Source organism: Macrosteles quadrilineatus, unplaced genomic scaffold, assembly GCF_028750875.1.
Source record: "Macrosteles quadrilineatus isolate MER2022 unplaced genomic scaffold, UCM_ALF_1.0 Scaffold_8__2_contigs__length_117827958, whole genome shotgun sequence".
In the NCBI taxonomy this organism is placed as follows: domain Eukaryota; kingdom Metazoa; phylum Arthropoda; class Insecta; order Hemiptera; family Cicadellidae; genus Macrosteles; species Macrosteles quadrilineatus.
Window position 1 is genome coordinate 54,046,072 of NW_026542601.1, and position 15,162 is coordinate 54,061,233.

Consider the following 15,162-nt stretch of genomic DNA (forward strand, 5'->3'; position numbering starts at 1 on the left):
GGAAATAAGCCAGACACAAAAGAGGAATTCACCAAATGTACAAGTGGCTTTACTAAAAGGTTCCCTACATATTTTAATAATTTAGTTGGTATATCATCATAACCACTAGACATTTTATTCTTAAGTGAACCAACAATTCTTTCCATTTCCTTCTCATCTACAGGAGTGCACTTAAATATCCTACTTTCAAAAAGCCCTTTTGTTTTATTTACATCGCTAACTTGATTAGTTGTTCCTCTATTTTTATCTAAAGGTTGCCTAACACTAAAGCTATCTACAACATCTATAAAGTAATTATTAAACATGTTTGCAACATAAGTAGGATTTTCAATTAGTACATCATTCAGTCGAAGACTAATATTCTCTGAGTAAGTGTTTTTTTTGTTTGAAACTTCATTATTAATTATTCTCCATGTGGTTTTGTTAATGTTACTTGAATTATGAATTTGGAAATCAAAAAACTTCTTTTTACTCTCAGTAATTTTTTATTTAATATTTTTTTTCTTTTATTTAGTTTAGAGAAAGTACATTTATTTTGTACTTTTCTAGCTATTCTACTCATTTTTATAATTTCCTGTTTTTCTTGTTTAATTTCTGGATTTATCCAGGATTTCTTTGTGTTGTAAATTTTGACAAGTTTATTTTCAAAACATAAATTGAAATAGTAAATTAACGTTTTGTAAAAAATATTGTACTTTTCTGTTACCGGTGCTAAATAAACATCATTCCAGTTTTCCTTTTCCAGCATTTGATAAAATTGGAGCTTATTTTCTTCTGAGAATTGTCGGGATTTTTTAAAAATGTAATTGTTTTTTATACATTTATCTAAAATATTTATTTCTAAGATTTGTCCATCGTGATCTGAAAGCTCAGTTATGACTCCTGTGGTCTTTAATTCATGGATTGGAATGTTTGTTAGAATGTTATCAATAGCCGTTACTGAGTTAGCTGTGACCCTTGTTGGAAAATTTACTAAAAATTTCAAACCGTGAGATTTTAACAAATTATCAAAATCCTTGCTTTGTTTGCTGTTTACTAAAACATTTATATTAAAATCTCCTACTATTACCACCTTTTTGTTTTTTGATAACACATAGTCACATAGAATACCTAATCGACTTAAAAATTCATTAACACTACTTGCAGGTGATCTATATATACCAACCAAAAGAATTTCATCCCCTACAAAAAAATATTTTGAACAACAGAACTCAAACACTTTTTCTTCCCTTAACACTTCAATATTAGCATAGTTCACCTGCTTCCACTTTAAACCAAGCTTAGATAATATCAAAACACCTCCACTTTTAAATTTTTCCCGAGTGTAATCTGAATTTATCATAAAACCGTTTAAATTAAATCTGCTCAGCTCATCAGATTTCATGTTATGCTCTGATAAGACTAAAATGTCAGGTTTAATCTCATCTAGAACTATCTCTAACCCCTCTACTCTTGATACCAAATTCTGAATGTTTTGGTGAAAAATTGTAATTTTTTTATTTTTTACCATGACCGAATTATGCTTATTATTCCCACCTAAGTGAACATCTCTACGCCTTAAGTTCCCCGAGAAGCCCCCCCCAAACCTAAGTTTAAAGCCAAAGCAGGTGTTCTCTGCTCCTTAAGACCACTTGTACACTGGCTTTCTATAAAATTTACAATTTGATTATTTTGCTTATCCCCCCCCTCACTCACAACCCCGTTACTCTGCTTTTCACCCCCCTCACTCACAACCCCGTTACTCTGATTTTCACCCCCCTCACTCACAACCCCGTTACTCTGCTTTTCACCCCCCTCACTCACACCGATTTCTTTTCCACTTCCATGAACACCAATGCTAAGGAGCTCTGTGTTGTCAGGCAGAAGTAGAGGCCGAGACATAGGAGTCACCGCATTCACTGAACTTGTTTGACTGGCAGGCAGGATCTGCGATGTGGTTTGCAAGTGTTGGTGGGCAATCAGATGGCGCAGACATTTATTAAAATGATGATGTGGTATACCGTTCCAAAGTAATCTTTTCGCCTTCTGCTTGTAGCTTATTATTTCAATCATTGCTCCTGTTTTTTCCTGGAATTTGATTAGGTTATTTATAAAGTGGCTGGGAGCAATATAGTCTCGTACACAGCCTATAGCTGAACACACAAGTCTTTTAAAACCTTTCAGCTTAAAATCCTGGGATAACTCGGTAAAGGCTATGTCATAGTCCAGTGTTGTAGGCTTTGTATAATATTCTGGTTTTGTTATGAGGCTATAAATACTTGCACCCCTAGTACTCTTTTGGTAGGCTAGATGGCTGTTTATGCAGTTTTTGCGGTTTGGTCTCCCAAACTGTTCTCGAAAAACCACCGCCACCCCAGCTGTCATGTTTCGTGGGCTTTCAAGATCCGCTGATATTGAGTGTGCAAACGCAACATCTTCCCTGCCTTGATACTTTTGAAATGCGTCCTTCATATTCATGTCCACTACCTTAATTGTCTCTTCTTCCACACAACTATCCGCCACTTCCATTTCAGTTGTATCCTCCACAAAGTCACAGGTCGAATTCTTATGTTTTGACCATCGAGACAAAGCATTAAAGATGAGACTGGCTAGTTTGCTTTTACCGAGGTCATTTAAATGGAGACCATGCTGTGTGTAATGACTTCTTCTTAAACTATTTAAATTAATCAGATGTACATTGCTTATTCTGCGACTTAATTCAGTTATGTAATTATTAACCACTTGCAGCTCTTCTTTAACAACCTTATACAATAATTCATCATGTCTTTGTGGTATGGTGCAAAGAAAAACAGGCCTTTTTTTACTGAGTAAAGCAATTTTTCTCTCCAAGTTCAGATAAATATCTCTAAAATTATTTCTCAGACAGTCATTAGTTCCACCTAATATAACTGCTGGGTTGGAGTCATCAATTATTTCAGTTGAGTCCACAACCTGTGTGAGTGTCGTATTTGCTCTCACATATCCAAAGACCTTCAATTTATTTCTACTGAGTTCAGCCAGCTTGGTTGATACGGTTTTTTTTTGGCTATCAGAACAAAATAAAACCTCCATCTCCGAAACCCAACTACTTTTCTTTGTACTGTAAAAACTCTTCATTTTCCTTGTCCTATTACTTTTCTCGTGTATGTTAGATTGTTTGCTGTTATGCTCCGATGCTCCCGAGGCTTCCGAGATGCTCTCTTTTTGACTTTCCTGAATAGCTTCTAATGGCAAAAACTTGTTTGCTGTTGAAATATCTACTCGTTTCCTAGTTTTTAGCTGAGATGCAGTAGTCTTCAAGCTTTCATTGTTCCGTTTGTGAGAAACAATTTGCCATCCATTTTCCTTAAAGTGAGAGTCAAGTACAGAGGAGTTGTCATTTTTGCATGTTTCTGCATTCTCTGGTGTTCTATTCTTCTTAACTGAATTAGTGTCCATAGAACAATGTACATCTCGTTGACTGTTATTATCTGAGACTTGAACAGCGGCTGATTTAAGGGTAGAGTTGTGTTTCTGTAAAAGCAATTGCTTCAAAAGGTTTGTGCTCAAGTAAATATAGTTACTGTTGTAGATTAGGTAGGCTATAGTTGCACGTTTACAAATAATATCATGATCATCAATTGTGTACTGCTGGAAATTAATTTCTATACTATGGATCTGTTGCGTAAGTATTGATTTTATGATCCAATCAACAAAAAACAACATAAATATCCCACAGTCAACCGAGTTATTTCCTTGCTGAGGGCATTTTACAATGTTTAATGCAGGTTCATTACATGTGACACCTTCTTGGGACTGGATGTATTTAGAAATTCTTGATACAATTGGCCTGGCCGAATTCATATTGTAATCACTGATAGAGTCAAAATAGTACCACGAGTTCTTAGGCTTTGAAAAAAATAGCAAACTCCAATGAGATCCATTACTGTTATTTGCTAACGCATCATTGACTGGAATTATTAAAAAAGATTTTTTATGCAGTTCTAGAGGCTGGACAACATGTTCAAAATCATCCAGACATTTAATAGCTTGGCTGATAACTGGATTTAATAAATATGTATCACTGCTACTTATACCCCCAATGATCTCGAAATATCTTTGTATAGTGTCATCTGTTAACCACTCTTTTTTCATCAGATCAAGACTCAATGATTCATTTTTGTTAGGTTGATTCTCATTTGTACTACATACTATTTTTTTATCAGTAATAATTGATTCTGGGATACTAACTATACTGCTACTCATGGACTCGGTAATTGTAGAATCTGTTAAACTCCCTCCATGGATCAAAGACTCAGATGAGTCAGATGTAAGACTTGTGTTGTTTTCATTACAATCAAGGCTTGCCTTAGAAATTTCATTTACAACCAATGAGTTAATATCTCGAAATTGTTCTTCATTGATGCTATTCAATGAATAATCTTTTATAGAAAAATTGAAATCCTCAATTTTCAAAGATAATTTATTATCCAAAATATATTTTGTTAACTGACTTGTGAAACGGTAATGGGATGATAATACATAGTTTATTTACAGTCTACAATTTATGCCAGAGGAAAATAAAATTGTTTAAATCCAGCTAGTCAAGTATTATAATTTAACTGTTATCTTTTAAAACAAGGTGATGAAGTTTTGAACAGTGTATGAAACAAAACTTTCACAGCACAATTAGTTTGATGTACACTAGACTCCCTCTTATCCGGACACCTTTTAACCTGATATCGCATGGTGTCTACTCTCCGGGAAATTCGGGAAAACCGGGAAACCTCCGGGAATTTTATCTTACCTTGAAATGTCCTGGAAAACTCCAGGAATCCACCCAAACCTCCGGGAATCCGGAGCCCAGTCATCGGAATCGTCGCCTAACCGAAACACTACCGCTTTTGTTGCCACGATCGCGTGAAACGATTATCGGTGTTGCCGAAACCGCAAGATATGCTCACGGGTATTGCCGCGATCGCAAGTGACGATTATCGGTGTCGCTGAAACCACGAGATATGCCTACGGGTGTTGCCGCGATCGCGGGAAACGGTTATCGATGTTGCTAAAACCGCAAGATATGCTCACTGGTATTGCCGCTATTGCGGGAGACGATTATCGGTGTCGCCGAAACCACGTGAGATGCCATTTTCTCATATGAGTACTTTAAAAGAAAATATACAATTTTAAAGAGTTTTTTACTAAAAAAGTTTTTTTACTGCGTGCTGTACATTTTTAAAGGTAGTTTCGATAATCCAGATTATTTGATCATTTTCTCTGATTACCGGTGTTGCCGTGATCGCGGGAATATGATTATCGGTGTTGCTAAAACCGCAAGATATGCTCACGAGTATTGCCGCGATCGCCAGAGACGATTATTGGTGTCGCCGAAACCACGTGAGATGCCTACGGGTATTGCCGCGATCGCAAGAGACGATTATCGGTGTCGCCGAAACCACGTGAGATGCCTACGGGTGTTGCCGCGATCGCGGGAAACGATTATCGGTGTTGCTAAACCCGCAAGATATGCTCACGGGTATTGCCGCGATCGCGGGAGACGCGTGAGATGCCTACGGGTGTTGCCGCGATCACGGGAGACGATTATCGGTGTCGCCGAATCCGCAAGATTTCCTCACGGCTATTGCCGCGATCGCGGTAGGCGATTATCGGTGTTGCCGAAACCGCAAGATATGCCTAGGGAATTGCCGCGATCGCGAGAGACGGTTATCGGTGTCGCCCAAACCGCAAAATGTGAATACGGGTGTTGCCGAGATCGTTGACGGTGTGACGTTTTGTCGCTGATGTTGAAGATACTGCAAGATATGCTCACTGATATTCCCACAATCGCGGGAGATGACAACTGCTGTCGCCTTACCTACCAGTTATACTGTTTTATTATGTTGTATAAAATATTATTCTTTGGAAATGTTTTGTTTCAAATAATAATAATCATTATTAATAATAATAATAGCCTAATAATAATCATTTTCATTTATTAGCGGGTTGCGATTAGTTAAACGGGTTCCGATAGTAGCTCCTTAAAATTCAGGAATTTGTCTTGAATTCTCCTGGAAAACTCCTTGAATTTTTCAAACCAGGTTTAGTAGACACCATGTATCGGTTTAATCGGAATACACTCGGCGGAAATTTCATCTATTTAACCGGACAATTTTTATCAGCACATTGGTTTATCCGGACTAGATAGGCAGGAAGTGGGCGGTACTGAAACGACCGTTCCCGTGGGAAAGATTTGAGACCAGTAATCACGTGTTTAAATACAATGCTCTCCTAAATTTAAGTCAAATACGCATTAAAAACCATCCGTTTTTAAGAGTTTTTGGGGATGTCGGTTAAACCGGATAAACCGTTATCTGGACTGGCCTCGGTCCCGAGGAGTCCGGATTTAAGAGGGAGTCTACTGTAATATCAATTTTTTACATTTAGTTCACAAATCTTTTGAAACATTAGTTTAACAAGCCTTAACATGGCATAGAGGTTAATAGTGTAATATAGGGAACTAGGGCCTAGGTTGAGTCCATATTAGTACTAGACAAACATTTCAAACTATACACAAAATCTGAATTTTATACTATAACTAGGCTACCATGATTTTCAACCAAAGAAAATTTCAGTCGGCAGAAAGATGTCTTTTATTAGTTCTTTATTGGTCCATTCAAGGAGTTGTAGTCTTTAATTAGTTCTCCATTGGTCCATTCAAGGAGTTGTAGTCTTTAATTAGTTCTCCATTGGTCCATTCAAGGAGTTGTAGTCTTTAATTAGTTCTCCATTGGTCCATTCAAGGAGTTGTAGTTTAGCTAAGTTTGTTGTTGATGTAAATTCCGAGAAGTTTAACATTTTGAAATGGAAGTTTTGTAAGGGAGAAAAGCCAGTCTTGTTCTGATTGCTACATGTTGACTGCTAAATGCTTGCTTCCGTATTGTTATAGGACAGATTACTTGCTGGGTGTAACGTGAGGAACCTCATGATTATGACGTTATCCTTTGTTTGGTGACATTCTGCTACTAGCAGCACCTTCTATTGTTTGAATTTGGCACTGCTGATTAGCAGCTTTTCAGTGCTGCTGTTAATCTTTTGGCTAACTACATCCATATATTAGTGTGATGTGCAAGAAATCCTTCCACATTATCCTTGCTACTATGTAACTCTTTATTTGGTTAGAATATAATCTAAACATTTTCTTGCACTCATCCTCTATCATTACTTGTTTCCACCCTTACATATCCACATCGATTCACACATCCAGTGTTAAATAAAAGTTTGAGGATGTTGATGAATTCTAGTTGAGATAGATGAATTGGGATCTTATTCATTCTATATCAACAGCTATATTCATCACACAAACTTACCTTTGGCATCGCTATCTATTTTGGCCCATCTTCAGTCAATTTGAATAGAATACTTATTCTTCAAAAGAGCCTAGCGTAGTAGGTTCAATCTGAATTTTGATGTCTCTGTTCAGCTAAATTTTTTAATTCGGATAATGACTGTCTGAAGACTATATGTTTTTCATTTTCATGCAATACATGTAAAACAATCATGAAAAAAACAAAAAATTAATGTTTCCAATTTCTAGGTTAGTTAACAACCACAATATGGAATAGAAATGAAATTGCCACTGATTTTTACAAGCTAGAATTTTTTTTAGAAAATTATATTGTGCGGATGTCAAATTTCCAGACCTCCTGTTGAACTTAATCACACAGATGACTAGGAGATGTTTAGAAACAAGTTTATAGTGTTACATGCCCTAGTGTTTTACCGTGCGAGCAAGACAGTTCCCATGCGAAGCGTAGCCGAATGGGGGATTTTCGTGCGAGTACGTCAAAGCTTACCGGGCAAGTAACGTACTATAGGCCTAAACTAAAAGTTGTGGACAACTTTCCAGCCTATCAATATGGATGGAAAACTACCTGTTTCTGTGTAGTATGATGTAAAAATGTTTATGATCAATCCATTATATGACTTTGATGAGCTGTAAGATTAAATTTATTTTCTCTATGGTAAGCTCGTTAATTGTGTGTAGGGTCTACCTGTGTTATTTTACATTAAATTTCAGGACTATGTCGCCATGAATTAGGTATTTTCCATTGAGTTCAATACAAACCGTCAATTGCAGGCAGTACTATATGTACGCTACAGACCCAAGCTGCAAGAGGGTTGGTACTCAATGCTGGGTGTACGGAGCCATCATGGCTACCGAGGCACTCCTCTGCTTCAAGAACGGACGAGAGTTGTTTGGACAAACACAAGCGACCAACATCTGTATCTGGCTACTGCTCATCTTCTTTCTATCTTGCCTGTGCGTCTACGGCTGCGTTCTGTGGCACAAATACTTTCAGGTTTGTGAAAATGAAAATAAATGATTGGAAATGCTTAAAGCATTTTGTTAAGTAAACAAATTTTAATCTTTTACAAGTATTTTGTTTAACAATTAATTACCTAATTAATAGTTGAAGATCAACAAAATAATATTCATGTAGTGTTTTGCTAAACAAATCATTTCATGGTTATACCATAAAAAATATGGCAGTGCCAAGAGGTTTGAGATTTTAATATTTTTTTTGAAGGTTTTTGTGTTACGAATCATTTTAGTAATCTGTGAATTGTACAAAAGTAACCAGTAGTTTGAAAGTTTTGTAATAAACAATTTTGTTCATAGGAAAACACCTTTACAAATGATTCTAGTTTATTATTGCAACAAAAAGGTAGCCTAAAACGTGATATCTCAGACTTTTTTTTTACATGAAACAGTAAAAATGCCTACACATTTTTTATAATAAGGCATTTTGGTAATTTTTATGAAGTTCTTGCATATTACTTGAAGTAGTAGTTTTTTCATACATTCATTTCAATTTTTTCAAGTGTAAAACTTTGATGAAGTACCAAGAGCAGGTGGATATAGAAATGTATTGAAAATAACAATCTTCCCTTTTAAATGATCAAGCATCTATTAAATTTCTTCTTCTTTAAACAAAATTTATTTTAAGATTACCTTACTGATTCTTAAAATTAAACGTGCTAATTTATTTATTAATTTTTAATCTTCAACATTACTTCCTTCATCCAATATAATTCAAATTTTACTTTTAAACTTTAGTTCCCTTTTTCTCAGTCATGAGAAAAAATTAACTTACATTACTAATGCCTTCAATGCCAATTTACCGAATAGGCACGGTAGGCACGTGCCTAGGGCGCGAGACAATTGGCTTTTTGGGGGCGCCAAAAAATTGGAAACTAAAAAAAATTGGTGGTTGTATTTGCATGATCGTGATAAACTTCTGATAATCCCTCCCGGCCGTGTAGACATGGTAACCGTCAAACGGGATTGAGGCAAAATTCTGACAATTTCCACGGTCGTGTAGACATAATTTATCGTGGCAATATATATGAACATATCCCACAGTCGTGAGGAGATTATCATCGTCTACCGCGAATGAGGCAAAATTCTGATCACCCCTCGCGGCTGTAAATACATCATTAATTGTCCCCCGCAGTCGTTTGTACATAGCAATCGCAACCCGCAATTGCGGCAAAATGGTAATCATTTCCTGCCATCTTCTGGAGATCATCATTGTGTTCCACAAATGAGGCAAAACTCTGATCTTTTCCCGCGGTTGTTTGGACATTATCATCGTCTTGTGCTATAGTGATAAAATACTGATCACCCCTCGCAACAGTGAAGACATCATTATATCGTCCCCCAAGGTCGTTTGTACAAAGTAATCGCCTCCCACGATTGTGGCAAAATGGTAATCATCTCCCATTCCCTCGTCGGCCATGTATTGTATAGTAAAGATCATCGTCTTCCGCGAATGAGGCAAAATTCTGATATTTTCCCCCGGTCAAGTAGACATTATCATTGTCTTCCGTGATCGCGGCAATATTCGGATCATCCCTCGTGGCTTTGCTGATATCATCATCGTGTTCTGCGATCGCGGACAATTCTGATAATCCCTCGTGGCCCTGTGTAGACATATTGTCGTCTCCCGCGATCAGGGAAATGTCACTGTTGTCATTCGCGATGGCGGTAAATTGACAATTCCAGGAGGATATACAAAATTCACGCATAATTTCCGATAAAAAAAAACTCAAACATAATTCCCGGATTCCCGGTCGGGGGATACCCTGTATATATATTGCAAACTGTTAAGGGTACTATTAGTTGTGCCTAGTGCCCTGGCAGGGTCAAAAACAGGCCTGAATGCCTTAAAATTCTTAATCGATTTCCAGAAAAGAGAGGACATGTTAATATTTAAAATAAAACCAACTAAATTAAATATGTTAATCAACAAAAAAATGGCGTAACCGACAAAAATAACTAACTATGAACTACTGTCAATTGTAAGAATTGAAAAGCACAAGTGTGACTGTACAAGAAGGGTGAATAGGTTTTGTCTGATCAAGGTGACCCTGTGATGACTGAAAACTATGTGTTTCAAACAGATCAAAAGTAAAATTTGAATTATATTGGAAGAAGGAAGTAATGTTGAATATTAAAAATTAATATATGAATGAGCACATTTAATTTTAAGTTAAGAATCAGTAAGGTAATCTGTAGGCCTACTGACGGTTTACCCTGGCCAATCAAATGTTGTCTCATTTCCTCACAAGATCTTGGACATTTTCTGACTTTTCTGGATCTGTCAAAATTAAAAGTGAGATTTTTTTAACATTAATTAAATTAGTAGAAAAAAAACTTTTTAAAGTTGTAACAAATATTACAAAATATAACATGCGACCAAGAATATCATTGCAATAATTTTGCATTGGAGCTAAATATTACTCTCAAGCTAAATTATTTTTGGTGTACTAACATTTAATCTTTGCTTGAAGTGTTCATTAAACAAATTCACAGAGCTATGGTAAGTAGACCTATATTTAGTTTTTCTGGGCATTTTACTAATATTATAGCTTTGACTATTAATACAACAACATTATAGGCTATAAAACATTTGAAAAAATATATTGCTCGTTTAAATTTAGGATAGCATCAAATAGCTTATGTACTGTCCAAACTATGTTTGATAGTACACCTTGACAATATTATATTTGAGCATTAAAACCCTGCTTTTTGTGCTGTTAAAATGTAAAAGCTCGATGGATCATTTTATAGAACTGTGTGTGCCAATAAACACTTACTACTGTAATTGATTTTCTGAAAAGATGCCTAGGACTGCAGTAGCCTCGCTCTCATTCAGATTCCTTTGATTCCGACAGTCACAAACATATGACTCACACAAGCGTTGTGCTGCTTCATAGCCACGTAAACAGGAAACACACAAGTACCTGTGTGTCCAGTGCTGTACGAATGATATTACAGTATTCATTTACTGCTAAGCAGAGAACTAGCTACACACCAGTTGTTACTCGTTTTGTTTCATGGTGCAAAGTTTTGTACTAATCTGAAGAGAAACCAGTGTCAAAATTTCCGAATGAGCGGGGGACTACTGTTGATGGAAACATTAATAAGCAAATACCCCCATCACAGAAACCTGTACAAAGCAAATTACCACTTGCCTGATTTCAATTCTTATATTAATAACATTAGGTTTAATGAGTACTTAGGTTTGCTGTTATATTGTAGGTAATGTGCTTTTCAGTGAAAAGTAGAATTTACATGTTTGTAGCAAATTTTTCCAAGATCGGATGACTTCTACTCGAGTTATCGTCCTAAGAGACACATGTGTATGTGTATAAATTTGAACGGATGGTGTTTTTTGGATACTGAAGAGATAAAAACAAAAAAATCTGTCCTGGGTTTAAGTCTTACTATGAGACCTAAAATAATAGCTTATTTGTAAGGGAAATTCGCTAAGAAGAAAGAAATCGATTTAATTCTTAAGTTTTTTATTGGTAAAGTTTAAAACATTTGATTTAGGTGTAGGTGCATTGGTAATGTACTAACTATTGTGTTGTACAAGCAAATTTAGATTTGCCGTTAATTAGTCATTCTAAAATTAAAAAAAAATAACACTGAAATCTAAATAGATATTGTGTTAGTTCCATAGTAAACAATACAACACGAACACAGCTTTTGAAAAAGGTATTTTTTTCAATAGTTTCTGTAGGGGTAGAACAAAAATACCTAATACTTTACCATTATACCTTTATTGTAAAAAGACTAAACTATTTTTCACTCTAGTCATCTGATTGTCTTGTTATACTAAAACAAGTTGGACACTAAAAGTACTACAGTAGAGTCTCAATCATGCGACCTGAATCAACTGTGACAAAGTCGAATAAGCAGAAAAATCAGGTGACAAGGAAAATAATGTTGAAAACCATAATACAAATATTAAAACTCATTCCCGTACAGTAAAAGTCTGCGAATCGGGCATCAGACGAGGCAAACACTTTCAATAATACAGCATCGGTAAAAGACTAAAAAATTTTAATTGATGTTTTAAGCCATATTAGTGTGTTTGACAAGAGTAGGCAGTGATCAGCAGAGTTGGGAACAGTTTGCAGACATCAGGAGTGAACTGGAGGAGTTGGTTGGGGTGAGGTTCAAAATATCCAAATTTCACAAACTCCAACGTCTAAAATCTTAAATAAACATTGCGTTTCATAACCTCCAAATTTCATAAACTCCAAAACTATAACTTTCAAATAAGCACCGTTTCACAATGTCCAAATTTCACAAGCTCCAAAGTTAATATATTAAATAAACAGTGCGTTTCATAAACTCCAAAACTATAACTTTCAAATAATCACCGATTCACAATGTCCAAATTTCACAAACTCCAACGTTTAAATATCAAATAAACAGAGCGGTTCATAACCTCCAAGTTTCATAAGCTCCAACGGTACAGTCTCTGCCAGAAGTCGCTGCAGAGGTTGCTGTGGTTCGGTATGTAGGCGCTACACGTCTACTGTTGTAGCGGCGCAACACGAAGCATCATTGTTGCTCCGTAATTGCTTTCTTAAGAGTATAAGTATATATTCTTAAGAGTTCCCATAGTCCGATTATGCTGGTTCGCGAACTCGTTCGGATAAACGTAGGTTTACACGTTTGTACCAAATTTCATCAAAATCGGATGATTTTTGCTCGAGTTATCGCGCTAACGGACACACACACACACACATATATATGAATTTGAACTGATGGTGTTTTTGGTCTCTAGGGACCTCAAAACGAAAAAGTAAATCGGTCCCGGGACCAGGTCTTACCATGAGTACTATGGTAATAGCTTGAAATTCGCTAAAATGTAAATTTGATTTGCACATTGTGTGCTAACACATATTTGAGTCACACAGCTGAATGTTCTTCAATCATTAAAATGTACGTATAATCAGTAGTTGAGCGCTGGCGAACGGTGCCTGCTATCTGACTGTGGCAACCACTAGAGACTTCTGGCCCAGACTGTACCGTTGGAGGTTATGAAATTTGGACATTATGAACCGCAGTGCTGTGGTCTGTGGTACTGTTTATTTGGTATCTAAACGTTGGAGGTTGTGAAACTTGGACATTGTGAAACAGTGATTATTTGAATGTTATAGATTTGGAGCTTATGAAATTTGGAGGTTATGAACCGCTCTGTTTATTTAATATTTAAACGTTGGAGTTTGTGAAACTTGGACATTGTGAAACAGTGATTATTTGAATGTTATAGTTTTGGAGCTTATGAAATTTGGACATTGTGAAACGCGCTGTTCATTTAATATTTTAAGCGTTGGAGTTTGTGAAATTTGGAGTTTATGAAACGCTCCCGTTGGCTGCACTCCTTTGAAATAGAGGGTGTTGTATTTTATTTTGATTTATAATTTTTTGCATTTTATATTATTACTATATTATTATATATTATTATATTAGATCCCCAGAAAACTAATAAAACTAGTAGAAATGTCCTTGAATGAATCAAAATGCAAAGTAAAAATAGATGGAGAGTTATCAGAAAGCTTTGAAGTAAGAACAGGCGTAAGGCAAGGTGATGGAATGTCACCTATACTATTTAACATAGCCTTAGAAGAGGCCCTCCAACAAGTAAGACAAACAAATATAGGTTTAGAAATGGGAACAAAAATAAACATCCTAGCTTTTGCGGACGATGTAGTAATTCTGTCAAAAAACAGAAATGACCTAGAGGAGCTAACCAGACCGTTCATAAAAAAAAATCAGAAAAAATGGGCCTAAAGATTAATGATGAGAAGACAAAATATATACACTTCACGAGACAGCCAAATGAAGTGAGGACAAATGAAATTAGTATAGATGGACATACTTTTGAAGTTGTTGAACAATTTAAATATCTAGGGGTAATTATATCAAGCAGCAATAGTGAAGAAATGGAAATAAATTATAGGATTGCTCAGGCCAATAAATGTATGTATTCTTGTAAGAAATTGTTGACTTCAAAGATTCTCTCACATAAAACGAAAATAAAAATATATCATAGTATAATTCGACCAGTATTAACATATGGAGCTGAAACTTGGATTTTAAATAAAAAAGAAGAAAACAAAATGATTGTTTTTGAAAACAAAATTTTAAGAATGATATATGGACCAATACAAGAAAATGGAGAAGGGAGAAAAAGGCATAATAGGGAGATAAGGAATATGTACAATGATTATGATGTAGTAGCACACGTGAAAGCAAGGAGAATAAGGTGGGCAGGACACGCACTACGGAGAGAACGAGGTTCACTACTAAAAGAAGCAAGTATAGGAAAGCCAGAAGGGAAACGACCATTAGGAAGGCCCAAGAAGAGATGGTGGGACAGTGTTTCCAAGGACGTCAGAGAAGTGGGGGCAGAAGTGGAAGAGGCAGAAGATCGAGAGAGATGGAAAGCAGTTGTTGGTGCGGCCAAATCCCGCCTTGGGCATAAATGGCCATGGGAGTGAGTGAGTGAGTATTATTACTCAAATAAAAGGACAGTACAAAATGGCCTGTCAGCCAACAATTTCCTTTTGAGGCTGAAGATTGGCAGTGTTTTCGTTTTCGCTAGTTAAAAAAACGGCTGTTTTTAGAAGACAAACTGGACACTGTTAACAGATAGTTTCTTTGTTGTCGAACCTGTTTAATGTTTTCAGTTTGGTTTTTTGACAGACGTGGGTGTCATTTGGGGTTGTCTCATTGTACTTGTCACAGTGTTTAGTCTGATCACACTATTACCACTCAAACATCCGCAGGGAGGGTCGGATAATGGAGACTCTACTGTATAACAAGAGTTAGTAGCTCTA

The 15,162-nt window shown here is 36.1% G+C and overlaps 1 protein-coding gene across 3 annotated transcripts in view; it reads left to right on the forward strand.

Annotated features, from left to right (window-relative positions):
- LOC128999380 (phosphatidylserine synthase-like) overlaps positions 1 to 15,162 on the forward strand; it is a 36,662-nt gene that overhangs the window by 14,307 nt on the left and 7,193 nt on the right. For all 3 annotated transcript variants that reach the window (XR_008491288.1, XM_054425855.1, XM_054425856.1), the window contains exon 6: positions 8,096 to 8,318. Coding sequence is in view for 2 of the 3 variants with exons in the window: in XM_054425855.1 (XP_054281830.1) it covers positions 8,096 to 8,318 (223 nt within the window). In the remaining variant the exon portion in view is untranslated. The remainder of the gene's footprint in view (positions 1 to 8,095; positions 8,319 to 15,162) is intronic.